Raw genomic sequence first — 18876 nt, 5'->3', positions numbered from 1 at the left:
CATAGACATGGCTGCAGCTGGAAACTATTGCTTACATCTTAAAAATTGTATTCATATTAAGATCGTATATTGTGCATGCATATTTATTATACAACTTTGAAATGCAATTTCACATTGTTTCGGCTGTGATTATTTTGCAGCATTAAATAACTATACATGCCCACTGTGCAACATCTTTGATGATCGTCGACGTCAGCGCCAACGACGATGCCGGCAGCAGCAGCAACAGCAGCAGCAGCAGCGGCAGCGGCAGCCTCAACGACAACGCTCGACTCGTCCGAACAGTTGCTGCTCAACGCTGCTCGCAAACGGTTCAGTTCAGCAAATCTTTGAAAGCTGCCACGCCCCGCCGAGAAGCACTCGATCGAACTACAGAGTTCGCCTTCGTATCGGTATCATTGTACGTAGCGCATCCCAGAGACCGGTCCGTCACGTATACGTCGTGCCGTTCCCGTTCCCGTTGTCGTTGTGATTGTCGCTGTTGTTGGCATGGTCTAAAGTTCAAAGCCCACTGTTGATCCTTAACAAACTGGTAAAAGTTGCTGGCACTCAACTTGAGCTGGCCCAAGAGGCAGCAAGAGCAGCCTTGAAGGAAAGGAGGAGGAGACAGAAGAAGAACGGCGAGCGAACAAACCCAAACAACATTGGCAACAACAGAGCCAGAGAAGAAGAAGAGCAACAACAACAACAACAACAACTTTAGTGCATTTGAATATCATTGCGGCCATAGCCCGAGGGGCAATCAATTGGAGGCAGAGTTGTAATGGTGCACTGGCGTGTGGCTTTTGAGAGCGGCTGCGAGGATCACAATCTCTGGCTCAGCCAGGAGCGATACGAGTACACGCAGAGCCAGCACAGATAGAATTTAACGGTAAACGCCGCCATACATTATATCCGCATACGCATACGTATACGCATTCGCATCCGTGGGATTACCAAAAGGTGCATTCAACTTGCCACAAAGCGCATTCGCAGGCGCTGAACATATGCCAACGATCTCGATCTCAGCTACAGCAACAACAGAATAACAACAATTTAAATAAAACCACAAAAGAATCAAAACATTTCGCACATAAAAAAACGAAAACAAAAAACAACAAAAAACGCGCGTGCAAAATTTTGCGTTGAAAAACTGTTTAAAGTTTTCGATTGGTTCTTGTTATTATTTTTCTTAAGTGTTGTGTTTTTTTTTTGTTGTTTTGTTTAATGGTGTTCTCCTAACTGTAAATGTGAAAACAGAAACGAAAACCAAAACGAAGCAGCGCACGAGAGAAAGCCAAACCAAAAAAAACACGAAAAGTAAGCGTCAAAAGGAGCAAAAGGAGAACTAGAACTTGAGATAGACAGAGAGGGAGCGCGCCAGACGGACGGACGGAGACCACAACAATTTCATGTGAGTAACAATTGAAGAACAAGAAGAACACAAATAACAAAAAACGCAAAAAAACAAACAAAATATTCAGCAAACATAAACATGTTTCAGTTTCTCGCTCTTCGCTGCCGTTTGCGCTATTGCGTCTATGCGCTATAAATAAAGTGCCGCAAGCATGGCATAGGGCGCAGGGGGTCAGGGGTAAGGGGCAGCACAGCAATTTAGCAGTGATTGGCACTGCGACTCTTCAGACGATAAGCAACAACAACATAACAGAGCAAACAGCTGCTAACCCATTTATCGATTGTTGTGGGAGGGGGAGAGAAGGGATCTACTGTGCACGTTACTTGCAGGGGAAGGACAGTTATTTTCAAGCAGACATCATATATCGATTACAGCTGTTATCGAGCTATCGGTTAGGGAGGAACATTCAAATGAATTGAGCGCATATTGAATAAGAGCAAATCAATTTTAAAACAACAATTTATTGATAGCAAAAATACGTAAAACCAAACACAGCAAAAGTAAAACAAAAAAAAAAAAATTAAGAAAACAAAATGAAATCAAACAAAACAAAAATCGCTGGCAGCGACATTAACATTTTTGCCTTTGCTTTCTATATATAGAACTTTTTGGCTTTCGTATATTCTTACGTAGTCCAGCTGAGCGACAACAAGAACAACATCAAGAAAATAATAATCAAAAAATGTGTGTTCAGCCCAGAATGAAAAAAAATAAATAAAACAGTAAATATGTATGTATGTATGTATGTAGAGGAGCAAGAAAAGAAAAAGAAAAACGACAAGTTCCAATTATTGTCAAATGACTACGTGACCAAACAGGAACCGTGAGTAACAAATACCGAACCACTCAGCATCCATAGCAGCGTCTAGAATTTTTACAGCAAATTGGCTAGTTCCCCCAGCCCCTGCCGATGCCGTCTTCACCCCCGGGCTGCCCTTGAAACGATGCGTAATTTAGTCAATCAAAATGCGACAACGCCAACGAATTTCATGTGCCATTCCGAGACCCACAATTAAGCGGCACTGCGATCAATTAATGCATTAATGCTGTTTCCCGCCCCAAACCCTCCATACACATATGTATGTGTGTATGCATGTATGTATGTGTACAGTCTGGAATGGGTCAGATCTGACACGCTATAAACATGGTTTACAGCTACAAACTGGGCCATATTTCAAGCTGGGCTCTGTTCTGTTGCTGTGGAATGTTCGCTTCGCTAGTTTTTCTAGCCTCGCAATTAGTCGCAATTGTCATATAGATATCAGCAACAATATTTTTTTTTTTTTATCAGTTTGTCGACAATTTATGTTGCCGCAGTCAAACGCTGAATAGTCACAACTAGATAAAAAAAAGAATAGAAAAGAGAAAAAATCAATTAGCATCAAAATCAAGAGTCAGGCTGAAAAATATCCCCATTCTCTGTCCTGTCCTGACAGACTCTGTGATTGGCGCTTCAAATATATGTAACATACATATGTGAAATGTAGGCTCCAAGGAAGAAGGTTTAATTAACGAATTCATTCCACGAGCCGAAAACGGGTAAAAAATGTTTGAGGCCGATCGCATGGTAAACAATAAAGTGTCATCTAATAGTTTTTCCCGCTTTTTCCACACTTGCGGGTGGAATTCTCCGAAACCCTGTCTTAACGTGCACCTTCTTACGTTGATCACCAATCAGTCAGTCAGTCAGTCTATATACCGTATTTATATGTTATGTCATTTTGGAACGTCATATCTCCGCGCGGAGTTATGCCGTTTTGGAACATCATATCTCCGCGCGGAGTAATGTTGTCTTGGAACGTCATATCTCCACGCGGAGCTATTACCCTAGATATTAAAAAAAAATCATCGAAAAAGTTTCGATTTTCGCACCGATCTCGATTTTGAAAAAAAAGTGAATTTACGCCATTTTGTCGATTTGGGTCAAAATTTTGGATTTCCTTTTTTTTGATGCCAATCGATAGAACTGATCCTTACGAGTCAAAACTGGTATAAAATTCCAAAGTCGGACATTATTTGATGATTTGAAAGGTCATATCATATCCGCGCGGAGCTATGTCCTTTTGGAACGTCATATCTCCGCGCGGAGTTATGTCGTGTTGGAACGTCATATCTCCGCGCGGAGTTATGTCGTGTTGGAACGTCATATCTCCGCGCGGAGTTATGTCGTGTTGGAACGTCATATGTCCGCGCGGAGTTATGTCGTTTTGGAACGTCATATCTCCACGCGGAGCTATTACCCTAGATATTAAAAAAAAATCATCGAAAAAGTTTCGATTTTCGCACCGATCTCGATTTTGAAAAAAAAAGTGAATTTACGCCATTTTGTCGATTTGGGTCAAAATTTTGGATTTCCTTTTTTTTGATGACAATCGATAGAACTGATCCTTACGAGTCAAAAATGGTATAAAATTCCAAAATCGGACATTATTTGACGGAAATATTCCAAAAAATCATCAAAAGGATGGAATTTACGAACGAGTCGGTTTTTTGTCAACAATATATTTCAAACCATCGATGATTAATTTGTTTGAATGCCAATTGATGGTAGGGATCATTACGCATTCAAAAAGGTATAACATTTTAAAATCAGACATTATTTACCCGAGATATTAAAAAAAAATCGTCGAAAAAGTTTCGATTTTCGCACCGACCTCGATTTTGAAAAAAATCGTGATGATTTGGAAGGTCATATCATTTCCGCGCGGAGTTATGTCGTTTTGGAACGTCATATCTCCGCGCGGAGCTATTACCCGAGATATAAAAAAACATCATCGAAAAAGTTTCGATTTTCGCACCGACCTCGATTTAAAAAAAAAACCTGATGTAACCCCTTGCCATTTTGTCGATTTGGGTCAAAATTTTGGATTTCCTTTTTTTTGATGCCAATCGATAGAACTGATCCTTACGAGCCAAAACTGGTATAAAATTCCAAAGTCGGACATTATTTGATGATTTGAAAGGTCATATCATATCCGCGCGGAGCTATGTCCTTTTGGAACGTCATATCTCCGCGCGGAGTTATGTCGTTTTGGAACGTCATATCTCCGCGCGAAGTTATGTCGTGTTGGAACGTCATATCTCCGCGCGGAACTATTACCCGAGATATTAAAAAAATCATCGAAAAAGTTTCGATTTTCGCACCGACCTCGATTTTGAAAAAAATCGTGATGATTGGGAAGGTCATATCATATCCGCGCGGAGTTATGTCGTTTTGGAACGTCATACCTCCGCGCGGAGTTATGTCGTTTTGGAACGTCATATCTCCGCGCGGAGTTATGTCGTTTTGGAACGTCATATCTCCGCGCGGAACTATTACCCGAGATATTAACAAAATCATCGAAAAAGTTTCGATTTTCGCACCGACCTCGATTTTGAAAACAATCGTGATGATTTGGAAGGTCGTATCATATCCGCGCGGAGTTATGTCGTTTTGGAACGTCATATCTCCGCGTGGAGCTATTACCCGAGATATAAAAAAACATCATCGAAAAAGTTTCGATTTTCGCACCGACCTCGATTTTAAAAAAAAAACCTGATGTAACCCCTTGCCATTTTGTCGATTTGGGTCAAAATTTTGGATTTCCTTTTTTTTGATGCCAATCGATAGAACTGATCCTTACGAGTCAAAACTGGTATAAAATTCCAAAGTCGGACATTATTTGATGATTTGAAAGGTCATATCATATCCGCGCGGAGCTATGTCATTTTGGAACGTCATATCTCCGCGCGGAGTTATGTCGTTTTGGAACGTCATATCTCCACGCGGAGTTATGTCGTTTTGGAACGTCATATCTCCACGCGGAGTTATGTCGTTTTGGAACGTCATATCTCCGCGCGGAGTTATGTCGTTTTGGAACGTCATATCTCCGCGCGGAGCTATTACCCTAGATATTAAAAAAAAAAATCATCGAAAAAGTTTCGATTTTCGCACCGACCTCGATTTTGAAAAAAATCGTGATGATTTGGAAGGTCATATCATTTCGTTTCGTCATATCTCCGCGCGGAGCTATGTCGTTTTGGAACGTCATATCTCCGCGTGGAGTTATGTCGTTTTGGAACGTCATATCTCCGCGCGGAGTTATGTCGTTTTGGAGCGTCATATCTCCGCGCGGAGCTATTACCCTAGATATTAAAAAAAATCATCGAAAAAGTTTCGATTTTCGCACCGACCTCGATTTTGAAAAAAATCGTGATGATTTGGAAGGTCATATCATTTCGTTTCGTCATATCTCCGCGCGGAGTTATGTCGTTTTGGAACGTCTAATCTCCGCGCGGAACTATTACCCGAGGTATTAAAAAATCATCGAAGAAGTTTCGATTTTCGCACCGACCTCGATTTTGAAAAAAATCGTGATGATTGGGAAGGTCATATCATATCCGCGCGAAGTTATGTCGTGTTGGAACGTCATATCTTCGCGCGGAACTATTACCCGAGATATTAAAAAAATCATCGAAAAAGTTTCGATTTTCGCACCGACCTCGATTTTGAAAAAAATCGTGATGATTGGGAAGGTCATATCATATCCGCGCGGAGTTATGTCGTTTTGGAACGTCATATCTCCGCGCGGATTTATGTCGTTTTGGAACGTCATATCATATCCGCGCAGAGTTATGTCGTTTTGGAACGTCATACCTCCGCGCGGAGTTATGTCGTTTTGGAACATCATATCTCCACGCGGAGTTATGTCGTTTTGGAACGTCATATCTCCGCGCGGAGTTATGTCGTTTTGGAACGTCATATCTCCGCGCGGAGTTATGTCGTTTTGGAACGTCATATCTCCGCGCGGAGTTATGTCGTTTTGGAACGTCATATCTCCGCGCGGAGTTATGTCGTTTTGGAACGTCATATCTCCGCGCGGAGCTATTACCCTAGATATTAAAAAAAAAATCATCGTGGAGTTATGTCGTTTTGGAACGTCATATCTCCGCGCGGAGTTATGTGATTTTGGAACGTCATATCTCCGCGCGGAGTAATGTCGTTTTGGAACGTCATATCTCCACGCGGAGTTATGTCGTTTTGGAACGTCATATCTCCGCGCGGAGCTATGTCGTTTTGGAACGTCATATCTCCACGCGGAGCTATTACCCTAGATATTAAAAAAAATCATCGAAGAAGTTTCGATTTTCGCACCGACCTTGAATTTGAAAAAAATCGTGATGATTCGGAAGGTCATATCATATCCGCGTGGAGCTATGTCGTTTTGGAACGTCATATCTCCACGCGGAGCTATTACCCTAGATATTAAAAAAAATCATCGAAGAAGTTTCGATTTTCGCACCGACCTTGAATTTGAAAAAAATCGTGATGATTCGGAAGGTCATATCATATCCTTGCGGAGCTATGTCGTTTTGGAACGTCATATCTCCACGCGGAGTTATGTCGTTTTGGAACGTCATATCTCCACGCGGAGCTATGTCGTTTTGGAACGTCATATCTCCACGCGGAGTTATGTCGTTTTGGATTGTCATATCTCCACGCGGAGTTATGTCGTTCTGGAACGTCATATCTCCACGCGGAGTTATGTCGTTTTGGAACGTCATATCTCCACGCGGAGTTATGTCGTTTTGGAACGTCATATCTCTACGCGGAGTTATGTCGTTTTGGAACGTCATATCTCCACGCGGAGTTATTACCCTAGATATTAAAAAAAATCATCGGAAAAGTTTCGATTTTCGCACCGACCTTGAATTTGAAAAAAATCGTGATGATTTGGAAGGTCATATCATATCCGCGCGAAGTTATGTCGTTTTGGAACGTCATATCTCCACGCGGAGTTATGTCGTTTTGGAACGTCATATCTCCACGCGGAGTTATGTCGTTTTGGAACGTCATATCTCCGCGCGGAGCTATTACCCTAGATATTAAAAAAAATCATCAAAAAAGTTTCGATTTTCGCACCGACCTTGAATTTGAAAAAAATCGTGATGATTTGGAAGGTCATATCATATCCGCGCGGAGTTATGTCGTTTTGGAACGTCATATCTCCACGCGGAGTTATGTCGTTTTGGAACGTCATATCTCCACGCGGAGTTATGTCGTTTTGGAACGTCATATCTCCGCGCGGAGTTATGTCGTTTTGGAGCGTCATATCTCCACGCGGAGCTATGTCGTTTTGGAACGTCATATCTCCACGCGGAGTTATGTCGTTTTGGAACGTCATATCTCCACGCGGAGCTATGTCGTTTTGGAACGTCATATCTCCACGCGGAGTTATGTCGTTTTGGAACGTCATATCTCCACGCGGAGCTATGTTGTTTTGGAACGTCATATCTCCACGCGGAGTTATGTCGTTTTGGATCGTCATATCTCCACGCGGAGTTATGTCGTTTTGGAACGTCATATCTCCACGCGGAGTTATGTCGTTTTGGAACGTCATATCTCCACGCGGAGTTATGTCGTTTTGGAACGTCATATCTCCACGCGGAGTTATGTCGTTTTGGAACGTCATATCTCCACGCGGAGCTATGTCGTTTTGGAACGTCATATCTCCACGCGGAGCTATGTCGTTTTGGAAGGTCATATCTCCACGCGGAGTTATGTCGTTTTGGATCGTCATATCTCCACGCGGAGTTATGTCGTTTTGGAACGTCATATCTCCACGCGGAGCTATTACCCTAGATATTAAAAAAAAATCATCGAAAAAATTTCGATTTTCGCACCGACCTCGATTTTGAAAAAAATCGTGATGATTTGGAAGGTCATATCATATCCGCGCGGAGTTATGTCGTTTTGGAACGTCATATCTCCACGCGGAGTTATGTCGTTTTGGAACGTCATATCTCCACGCGGAGTTATGTGGTTTTGGAACGTCATATCTCCACGCGGAGTTATGTCGTTTTGGAACGTCATATCTCCGCGCGGAGCTATTACCCTAGATATTAAAAAAAATCATCGAAAACGTTTCGATTTTCGCACCGACCTTGAATTTGAAAAAAATCGTGATGATTCGGAAGGTCATATCATATCCGCGCGGAGCTATGTCGTTTTGGAACGTCATATCTCCACGCGGAGTTATGTCGTTTTGGAACGTCATATCTCCACGCGGAGCTATGTCGTTTTGGAACGTCATATCTCCACGTGGAATTATGTCGTTTTGGAACGTCATATCTCCACGCGGAGCTATGTCGTTTTGGAACGTCATATCTCCACGCGGAGTTATGTCGTTTTGGAACGTCATATCTCCACGCGGAGCTTTGTCATTTTGGAACGTCATATCTCCACGCGGAGTTATGTCGTTTTGGATCGTCATATCTCCGCGCGGAGTAATGTTGTTTTGGAACGTCATATCTCCACGCGGAGTTATGTCGTTTTGGAACGTCATATCTCCGCGCGGATCTATTACCCTAGATATTAAAAAAAATCATCGAAAAAGTTTCGATTTTCGCACCGACCTCGATTTTGAAAAAAATCGTGATGATTTGGAAGGTCATATCATATCCGCGCGGAGTTATGTCGTTTTGAAACGTCATATCTCCGCGCGGAGTTATGTCGTTTTGGAACGTCATATCTCCGCGCGGAGTTATGTCGTTTTGGAACGTCATATCTCCACGCGGAGCTATTACCGTAGATATTAAAAAAAAATCATCGAAAAAGTTTCGATTTTCGCACCGACCTCGATTTTGAAAAAAATCTTGATGATTTGGAAGGTCATATCATATCCGCGCGGAGTTATATCGTTTTGGAACGTCATATCTCCACGCGGAGCTATGTGGTTTTGGAACGTCATATCTCCGCGCGGAGTTATGTCGTTTTGAAACGTCATATCTCCGCGCGGAGTTATGTCGTTTTGGAACGTCATATCTCCACGCGGAGCTATTACCGTAGATATTAAAAAAAAATCATCGAAAAAGTTTCGATTTTCGCACCGACCTCGATTTTGAAAAAAATCTTGATGATTTGGAAGGTCATATCATATCCGCGCGGAGTTATGTCGTTTTGGAACGTCATATCTCCGCGCGGAGTTATGTCGTTTTGGAACGTCATATCTCCACGCGGAGCTATGTGGTTTTGGAACGTCATATCTCCGCGCGGAGTTATGTCGTTTTGGAACGTCATATCTCCACGCGGAGTTATGTCGTTTTGGAACGTCATATCTCCACGCGGAGCTATGTCGTTTTGGAACGTCATATCTCCACGTGGAATTATGTCGTTTTGGAACGTCATATCTCCACGCGGAGCTATGTCGTTTTGGAACGTCATATCTCCACGCGGAGTTATGTCGTTTTGGAACGTCATATCTCCACGCGGAGCTTTGTCATTTTGGAACGTCATATCTCCACGCGGAGTTATGTCGTTTTGGATCGTCATATCTCCGCGCGGAGTAATGTTGTTTTGGAACGTCATATCTCCACGCGGAGTTATGTCGTTTTGGAACGTCATATCTCCGCGCGGAGCTATTACCCTAGATATTAAAAAAAATCATCGAAAAAGTTTCGATTTTCGCACCGACCTCGATTTTGAAAAAAATCGTGATGATTTGGAAGGTCATATCATATCCGCGCGGAGTTATGTCGTTTTGAAACGTCATATCTCCGCGCGGAGTTATGTCGTTTTGGAACGTCATATCTCCGCGCGGAGTTATGTCGTTTTGGAACGTCATATCTCCACGCGGAGCTATTACCGTAGATATTAAAAAAAAATCATCGAAAAAGTTTCGATTTTCGCACCGACCTCGATTTTGAAAAAAATCTTGATGATTTGGAAGGTCATATCATATCCGCGCGGAGTTATATCGTTTTGGAACGTCATATCTCCACGCGGAGCTATGTGGTTTTGGAACGTCATATCTCCGCGCGGAGTTATGTCGTTTTGAAACGTCATATCTCCGCGCGGAGTTATGTCGTTTTGGAACGTCATATCTCCACGCGGAGCTATTACCGTAGATATTAAAAAAAAATCATCGAAAAAGTTTCGATTTTCGCACCGACCTCGATTTTGAAAAAAATCTTGATGATTTGGAAGGTCATATCATATCCGCGCGGAGTTATGTCGTTTTGGAACGTCATATCTCCGCGCGGAGTTATGTCGTTTTGGAACGTCATATCTCCGCGCGGAGTTATGTCGTTTTGGAACGTCATATCTCCGCGCGGAGTTATGTCGTTTTGGAACGTCATATCTCCGCGCGGAGTTATGTCGTTTTGGAACGTCATATCTCCGCACGGAACTATTACCCGAGATATTAAAAACAAATCATCAAAAAAGTTTCGATTTTCGCACCTACCTCGATTTTGAAAAAAAAAAACTCCTCGCCATTTTGTCGATGTGGATCATAATTTTGAATTAAGCACTTATGATAAAAAAATGAACTTAAATAGAATTACAGAAAAAGTAACCATACATACGGACGGACGGACGGACGGACGGGCGGACAGACAAACGGACATGGCTAGATCGACTCGGCTATTGATGCTGATCAAGAATATATATACTTTATTGGGTCGGAGATGCTTCCTTCTGCCTGTTGCATTCATTTGGATTTTGCACAAATACAATATACCCTTATACCCATTTTTAATGGGTTCAGGGTATAAATACGCAATGGAAGCGACAATCTTTACAGCGCCCGCTCACGGCCAACAGACAATTTTGTTTTTTTGTATGTGTATACCCTATAATTGTGTGCTCAGCGGGTATGATGGAAATTTCTCACCAGGGTGCGCTGTAGAAATGATGAGCATATTCATATTAGTATTGTTTGTTTGTACTGAGCTAAGGCACCCCAAAACTATTAAGATTTTTGCACGAGAGTGGCCCATATATCAGCGCTCAGGCCAATCGGACTTTCAACCCAAACATTATTTAAGAAAGAAGAACTTTTTAGGTTGGCTTTAACTTAGGCTATCTCCGTGTCGTGCACTCTCGACTTTATTTATTTAAAATTAAATCGCAAGCATGTATAGTACACGTTCTTTTAAATGCTGATTATGCAGCTCGGGGAAGCTTTGAGCTTGGAAACCTTCGATTAAGCGAAATTGCAAGCCACACAAGAAGTCCGCATTGAAAGCCAGTTCCGAGCAACAAGAGCAACAGCGAAATATAAACAAACGCAAAATCTGCAGAAAGTCTAGACATGTTTAAAGGTTGAAATACATGCAGTTGGTAAACAAGCTATTTAATGTCAATATAAAAACATTCCATATGAGTCTTGGCCTCTTGGCTTATATCGACCCAATTAGCTGGGCGGGCTTACAAAAGCGGTTCCAGCTCAAATATTTCCACGTGCGGAATATGGGCGGAAACGGGAAATAGTGAAAAACAGCCTGGGCAACGACACCGGTAAATACAACTTGAGAATTACAAGGCCCACGCAACATGCACTTGGCAGATTGATCCTGGCTCCTGGTGTCCGACTATCGTCATATTCCGTTAGACTGCATTAGACGCTCACTCAATCTGTTGTGGGCGTGCATTTAGATGTCACAAGGTACTTTTATTATAGGCAATATGTTAAGGTTGTTTTTCGCCCCGATGACACTTTAATGACTGCCACGAGATAGGCCCAGGAAGTTTTTCACGCGCCCTTGTTTTCAGTTGTTTATCAAACACAAACAACAACAAGCACAGACGACTGTACGACTATATTCAAAATATGCGCCGTAAGTAAATATATATATATATATATATGAATATGTATACATATATATTATTATATTATATATATATATATGAATATGTATACATATATATTATATGTAAGGCATCAGTAAAATTCGTTGATGCTGCCGCTGCTGCTGCTGGTCAATGACAGCAAGGCGAGAATTCATTTGCTCGGTGGAAATTCATGAATGAATATTCAGAGTAATCGAGTATGCCAAGTGAGTGGAAGCCGGTGTCTAGGCACGTCTGATCTCGGATCGAAAATCGAACAGTTATTAATTAGACTTCCTCATTTATGTCAAATGTGAAATATATATTTGATTATTGGTTTTATCAGGAAATGAACACAAAGAAGAAAGAAAGTTGGTATCATTCAACAGCGCTCCACGTCCCATCCTTAAACGACATGCTTATTTAAAGCTGGCTCTGCGATAATCTATTTTAAGTTTCGGTTCGTGGTAAACAATAAATTGGAGTGCCAGGCTCGAACCAGCTAGGCTCGTAAGCTAATTGGTAGTCCTTGGTCTCTTGGAACTTCAAACCATAGAGGTTTGTTAGGAAATCAACTGGTTTTGGGATCTTCTGAAACTAGACAGCGTAGTGGAGACTTCGGCCGGATGACTAATGGATATTCCATTAGAAGCATTCCATCTGGCTGTAAAAAGAACAGGAAATGCTCTGGAAAGCTGTACATAGATATAGATGAACCCAGAGCACCTGCTCAACCAGAATTTCTAGCATCTAGTTTTTGCAACTGTCGCATTGTTATGTCTGGCATGCAGTTGCAGTCCGACTCAGTGTTTGTCCTAGTTGACCCACAGCACTTGCACTTGAACCTGCGTTCTAACTGATTCATGAGTGCATGAGATACAGATACACTCGCAGGACAGATATGCCTATGTAAACATAGACGAGAGTCATATTTGTGGCTCATTATTTAGTTAGACACTTGTTAGCCAAACAAATAGTGACCACAATTTCACGATGAGTCAGCGCAACTGCTCAAATATCCGAGTATGATCTCGTATTCGCCCATTCGCGGTGACTTTCCCAGGCGCCAGGCTGGTTATCCAACACACAGTTTCACACCCAATATGTTAAGTATACGCCAAGTGCAACCGCCAGGCAAACAGAGTATCTGAGGATTGTCCGGCCGTTAACTAAGCGGAGCAATCACATAAATCAATAACTGAAGCTGTTCGGGCTGTTATTGTTGTTTTTACTGATGATGCGAGTCAACAATCTTCTCAGGGCAGACCGTTAACCGGCTCGTTAGGGTGCAGGAGTCGCAGTCCCAGTCGCAGTCGCAGTCGCAGTCAGTGGCATTGCCTTATCAGTCAAGAAGAGTGTGGCCCCGCCCGTGCTGGCACGCCTAATGAAACTGTTATTGACAGCGCATAAATATTTGCATTTGTCATCTGAGCGCAAGATATTGTATCTGTATCTTAAATATTGTATCTGTGGGTACATGCGCGTATCTGCACCCACTTTCCCAAGCAAATATTAGCTTTGTACATTGCAATAATTGTTATTAATGAGCTGCTGCTGCTGCTGCTGCTTCAACTTCTGCGCACTCTTATCGCTGACAAAAGCCAATTAATTACGAAGCGAAAATATACTTTAAAAATCACGCGCTTCCAGCTGCGACGTGCAATTTGTTGTATGTTGTCTCTCGCTGGCCGGCGGCCACATGGTCGATACTCTCTATTCACAACTTAATGAATCAAACGTCATCATCATCATCATCATCATCATCATGATCGTCATCATTGTCAGTGTCAGCGGTTTTTGTGTTGACCTCCAGCAACAACAGCTGCAAGAAAAAGAATACGAAGAGCAGCTCGCACTGCGATTCCAATACCAATACAGTAGCTGACTTCAGATGCTTTCCCTAACAAGTTGCCGACTGCCACTTTGCTGGGCCTAAACTTACTAGTACAAGTAACTAGTTGGTTATTGATCTCCTTGAGCTCATCTGGTCAGAGACAGCTCAAAGATGAGTCGATGGCTTATGATTAAGCCTTGGCAATCGAATGCCGGATTCAATCTGGTTTTTCTTTTATCAAGCAAGTTGATATTGCATCTGGAAAATATTGACAGATGGGCTGACGAGTATTCTGGCTTATCATTAAAAGTACAGATAATATATATATATATATAATATAATAGAGAATAATAGAATAGAAGTATACTAATATCTTTTTCTGCCTGTTACATTGATTTGCACGAAACTATTATACCCTATTTTCGACTTATTTACATCTACAGGGTATGCAAAGCTCCCCTGCAAGCGTATATAAATTGCTGAATTATTTGAAAATAAAACAAAACCTTTCCATTCGTTTATTCGCCGTATCATTTACTAATTGCTATTTAATTATGAAAATATATTATTGCAAAGTCTTCTCTGTGCGGGTCACGGGTCAGTTATGGATCGGAACGGATCTTCCGACGATCTTTGACTGCAAAAGATCGCTGGGGAGCACACAACAACTACAACAACATTGAGTAAAAGCTCTCTAATTGAGAGTGCCCGACTAGGAGATACCCTTTATCAGTGCCGAGCTGCTTTTTGGCAGCGTAGGCTCTCCTGATTTCCTCGCATTGGCTCGGTGGGTCTATAACAGCCCACTCTTGTTCAAAGGGTACAGGGTATTCAAGCGTGAGCTGCTTGCTGAGTTCGACTTTTGTGTGCCTGCAGATCGAATTGTGAGTCTTGTGGGCTGTGCGAACCGGTTAGCCCAAGGGAAAGAGCCAAAATGAGACCTATGCATTACGAACTTGGCAATTACCACAAGGCACTATGGGGATAACACTCACAAGAGCTACAGACACTGTGCAGCGCGCTATTGTTGCTGTTGTTGTTGTTGTTGTTGTTGCTGCTGAAGTCGTCTCATATTGCGCATACGCAGCGTTGCCGTTCGCCGTTGACAAATACTCTGGAGCTTGCAGTTTGTGATTTACAATTTGTCATTTGCTGCTCTTGCTTCGTTTTTCCGCTTTCCTATGCACTTTTCCAGTTATGCTTCAACATTTGCCCGGTGAGGTTCGCTTCGTGATGGTTTCAGCTCGCTAAATTCGCTTCAGTTTCGGTTTCAATTCTGAGTCGTCGATCGTTGTCGTTGTTGTTGTTATCGTTGTTGTTGTTGTTGCTGTTGAGAACTAAATGCTGGCCCCCAAAGTGTTAATTGGCAGGTGTCGAGCTGCCCCTTGGTACTTGGCAGCCGGCAACTCGCCGGCCAATTTGTTTATGTGTCTATTTATAAATATACATATATATTTGTATACATATATAAAATAATAAAAACAATAGAATTAATTGAAATTATCGCTCAATGTGCCAATAAAAACAAGCAACAATAAAACAAAAACAAAAACAAAAACCGCGTCCCGCTCCCCTCTTCCCATGCCCCACTATCGGCAGCCTCTGGCGCCATTGTCGTTGCGGCTTATCAGCTGCCTCTCAAGTACACTCGAAATTCTCGTGATGCACACACGCAAATTGCCCCCCATATCCCCCCCCCCCCTCTCCGTCATCACTCACATCCACTCCAGCAGCAAGCTGTTCTCTCTTGAGCGTTAGAATCGGCCAGCATCAATGCATATTGATAAATGGCAATTGTGCAGCTGTTTCGCCCGTTGCAGCTGCACATCTGCACATTGAGTATACGCCGCATTGGCCGGCCTCCGTCGTTTTAATGCGATCCATGCTCCATCGCGAAGCAAGTCTCTGTATGAATTTGCATATATAAGTATATATACACATTAATTCAAATGTAAATTATTTCGATCAGCTTCTACTCAAATAAATGCGTCCCGCCATCAAGAGTAGCAGCTGTGCAAAGTTAATATGAAGACCTTAGCAACTAATATTACAAAATACGCTTACCCATGAAATAGACCGCTTTCAATGGAGCAGATAAAATGCTATCTTCGGCAAGCCAACAATTAAATACCCTTGCACCCTTCTTTGTGGCTTAGAAGTGCTTTAAAGCCAACGCATTCTTTTCGCCCGATTGTTCCTATTGGAGCCAAGTCTGATATCTCGAGCTGAACATTTAATTGACAACTAATATGGCAGCCATATGATCCGATGCTTAGTTAACCACAATTAGCTTACCTTGTTGGCCCTTTTGTCAGTCTTGGGGAAAACCCTGTATCGATATGAGTGAGTTACAAGTAGAACAAACAATATGCACGTATGCAAATGGAATAGCAAATGAGCACAGCGCAAGACGTAAAAGCAGAGTTTTCAATTATTGAATATACAATGAAAGAAAAGTGCAAAATAAAATCGATGACAGCAGCAGAAATAGACGACTTTAAATGAATTTCACTATAATTGATTGTGGCCTTCCAATGAATTTCTATTTGAGGCGAGGTCGCTTCAGTTTCCCAACATTCGTCATCCCAACTACAGCGTAGCTCGGCTTCTACTCAATGAATGCAACGGATATAGAAATCAGATCCAACAGGGAATTGCTGTCCCAATTCTCATTAACTTAACTCTCTTGGAACTCCGCGTTTCATGTAAGAATCTTTTTAGATTTGGGGACTCGACACGCATTTCAATTTCAAGCTGATAAGCAGAGCTACAAAAAAAAAAGAAACCCGAGTTAGACAATTAATTGTCTCTGCTAGCAAATGCTCTCGGATACTTTACATATTGAATTCATTGACCAACATGCAAATAAAACAATCATAAAATAACCAATTGATATCAATAAAACGCAAGCGTTCAAGTAGCCGAAACACAAATCGAAATCGAAAACGAAAACGGACCAAAATGCGCGCCGTCTACGACTTATTGCTGAGCAACGCCTTTGATCCCAGGTATGCACAAAAGATATAAGATCCAGCAGTCCAGGTACAAACAGCTGCGATCTACATATATATGAGGCAGGGCCTGCCAGCTAAGAAAAAGAAAGTCGATGGTTCGGTTGCGGATTCGAACCAACTGCAACCTGCTTTCAACATTGCTGAACTCAGGCAGGCGTTGATTAAAAACAAATATAAACACAATTTTCATTTATAAATATCCTCGCCCATTGACATGAGTAAAAAGGATATAATAGCTTTTTGCTAATGTACGCAACGAGCAGGAACAAGCGTCTCCGATCAAGAGGGCGATCTAAGTCGATCTATCCATGTCAGTCTGTGAACAGCCCAAGCTTCTTTATAATATCGATTTTAAGACAGAGCTTGAGCTAGATACATCAAACATACCAATATTCTTCCCTGTTTTCCCCAAATTTGAGAAAACTGAAACTCTTTTGTATGGCAAACTGAAGACCTCAAACACCGATATTATTGAAGAATGCTTATAAAGGGTATTAACTAATCGGTTACTCCCGACTAAAGTCCTTGTTTTTTTTTTTTTTATAGATATACCATACCATAGTGAATCCTGCCAAACTTATTTACCATATCATAATTAATCCTAACTTTAAGTTGCATGCCTTTCAAATGATACTCATTCATGTTCTCTCTCTCTCCTTGATTAACAGCATGGTGCTACAGAACCACAACACCGTGGTGGCCCGCTCCACGCTGACGCCGAACAGCAGCAACCAGAACTTCGGCTCTCACTCGCAGCATGGCGGGCAGACAGTGGGCGGAGGACGTAGCCCAGTCAATGCCGGGCCAGGTAACCAGCGTCCGATTGTGGATCTGCTTGTGGCCATGGTGGCAGTGCCGGTTCTGATACTGTGCGCCCTGCAGCTGGAAAAGAATCTGCATGACATGCACGACAGTCCCGAGTCCCGCTGGCTGGTCTTTGCCCTCGGGATCGGCATGCTGGTGATTAGCGTGATCATCTGCGGCTATGTGACACATCGCATGGGCGTCTGCATTTGGGCCGGGCCCATCGACGAGGCGGGCAATCGTGCCGGCAATGGCGCACTGCATCACGTAAGTGTTTATGGCTATTGGGCGACATGATGACGGCAAGATCATTGCTGTATTGCAGATCAACTCCCAGAATGATGTGCTACGCATTGTGGACTCCTTGCCGCCGAGCTATGACAGTGTGGTGAAGTGTGATCTGCCCCCGCCGCCTTACGACTGTGTGGTGATCGATGTGGAGCAGCACAAGGACATGCAGCCGCAGACATCCGCCAAGGATGAGCGCCTCTCTCAGGCGGCAGCCGGTGCCATTTCTGTTGCCATGCCAGGTGCAACGCTGCACATCTGAACGGATTGGTGGCACCAGAGAGCTGATGCGACCAGAGAGCTGATGCGACCACAAAAGAAGAAGAGGAGAGAGAAACAAAGAGATTTTTCGCTTGTGGCATTGAAATTGACTAGAAATGGAATTTGTACTTCAACTACACTACGCTAACGCCATCTATCGGTGGCCTCTGGCTATTGGCTAACCAAATGGCGTTGTATTTACTTCGATTTAAGATCTTAGAGTATTGTATATCCGTGTACATATATGTACTTTATTTTTTTTTTTTTTTTTTTTTTTTTACTTGGTCTATGCAGCATTGTAAATATTCCTAAACAGCATCTAGTCCAAAATTGTACATAACCTAAAACACAAAAAAAAAACAAGAACTAGGGATCTAGAGAAATGCGAAATACATTTTGTATTTACTAGTTATTTAAATGCCGAGATTGTAATGGGAGGAAGGGGGCGACAGATGGCAGGGGGGTTGCATAGTTGCATAGCAGTTATCAATTACCACATAGTCTGTAGTTTTATAATTTATATACTTAAAAACATACTAAATATATACAATTACCTATGCACATGAATATGTATGTGCCTATCGAGAATTTGTACGCATTACTTATTGAAAAAGTTTACTTTTTAGCTAATTTCCAAAATAAAGAATTCCTATTAATATTAACGGCAAGACTCAATCCTTTCTATTAA

The 18876-nt window shown here is 42.3% G+C and overlaps 1 protein-coding gene across 2 annotated transcripts; it reads left to right on the top strand.

The window, feature by feature from the left end:
* The first annotated feature begins 294 nt into the window (after positions 1–294).
* Positions 295–18607, top strand: LOC6632006 (uncharacterized). 2 transcript variants are annotated; one of them, XM_002055343.4, is made up of 4 exons: positions 15023–15209; positions 16543–16829; positions 17504–17906; positions 17965–18607. In XM_002055343.4, the coding sequence occupies exons 2-4, from the start codon at positions 16783–16785 to the stop codon at positions 18187–18189; spliced, it is 675 nt and encodes a 224-aa protein (XP_002055379.1). In that variant the 5' UTR covers positions 15023–15209; positions 16543–16782; the 3' UTR covers positions 18190–18607. The 2 variants fall into 2 exon arrangements, with proteins under 2 accessions (XP_015026670.1, XP_002055379.1); XM_015171184.3 differs by lacking the exons at positions 15023–15209; positions 16543–16829 and adding an exon at positions 295–1393.
* The last annotated feature ends 269 nt before the right edge of the window (positions 18608–18876 follow it).

This window comes from Drosophila virilis, chromosome X (genome assembly GCF_030788295.1).
Source record: "Drosophila virilis strain 15010-1051.87 chromosome X, Dvir_AGI_RSII-ME, whole genome shotgun sequence".
NCBI lineage: Eukaryota > Metazoa > Arthropoda > Insecta > Diptera > Drosophilidae > Drosophila > Drosophila virilis.
This window is presented reverse-complemented; position numbering and strand designations above follow the sequence as displayed.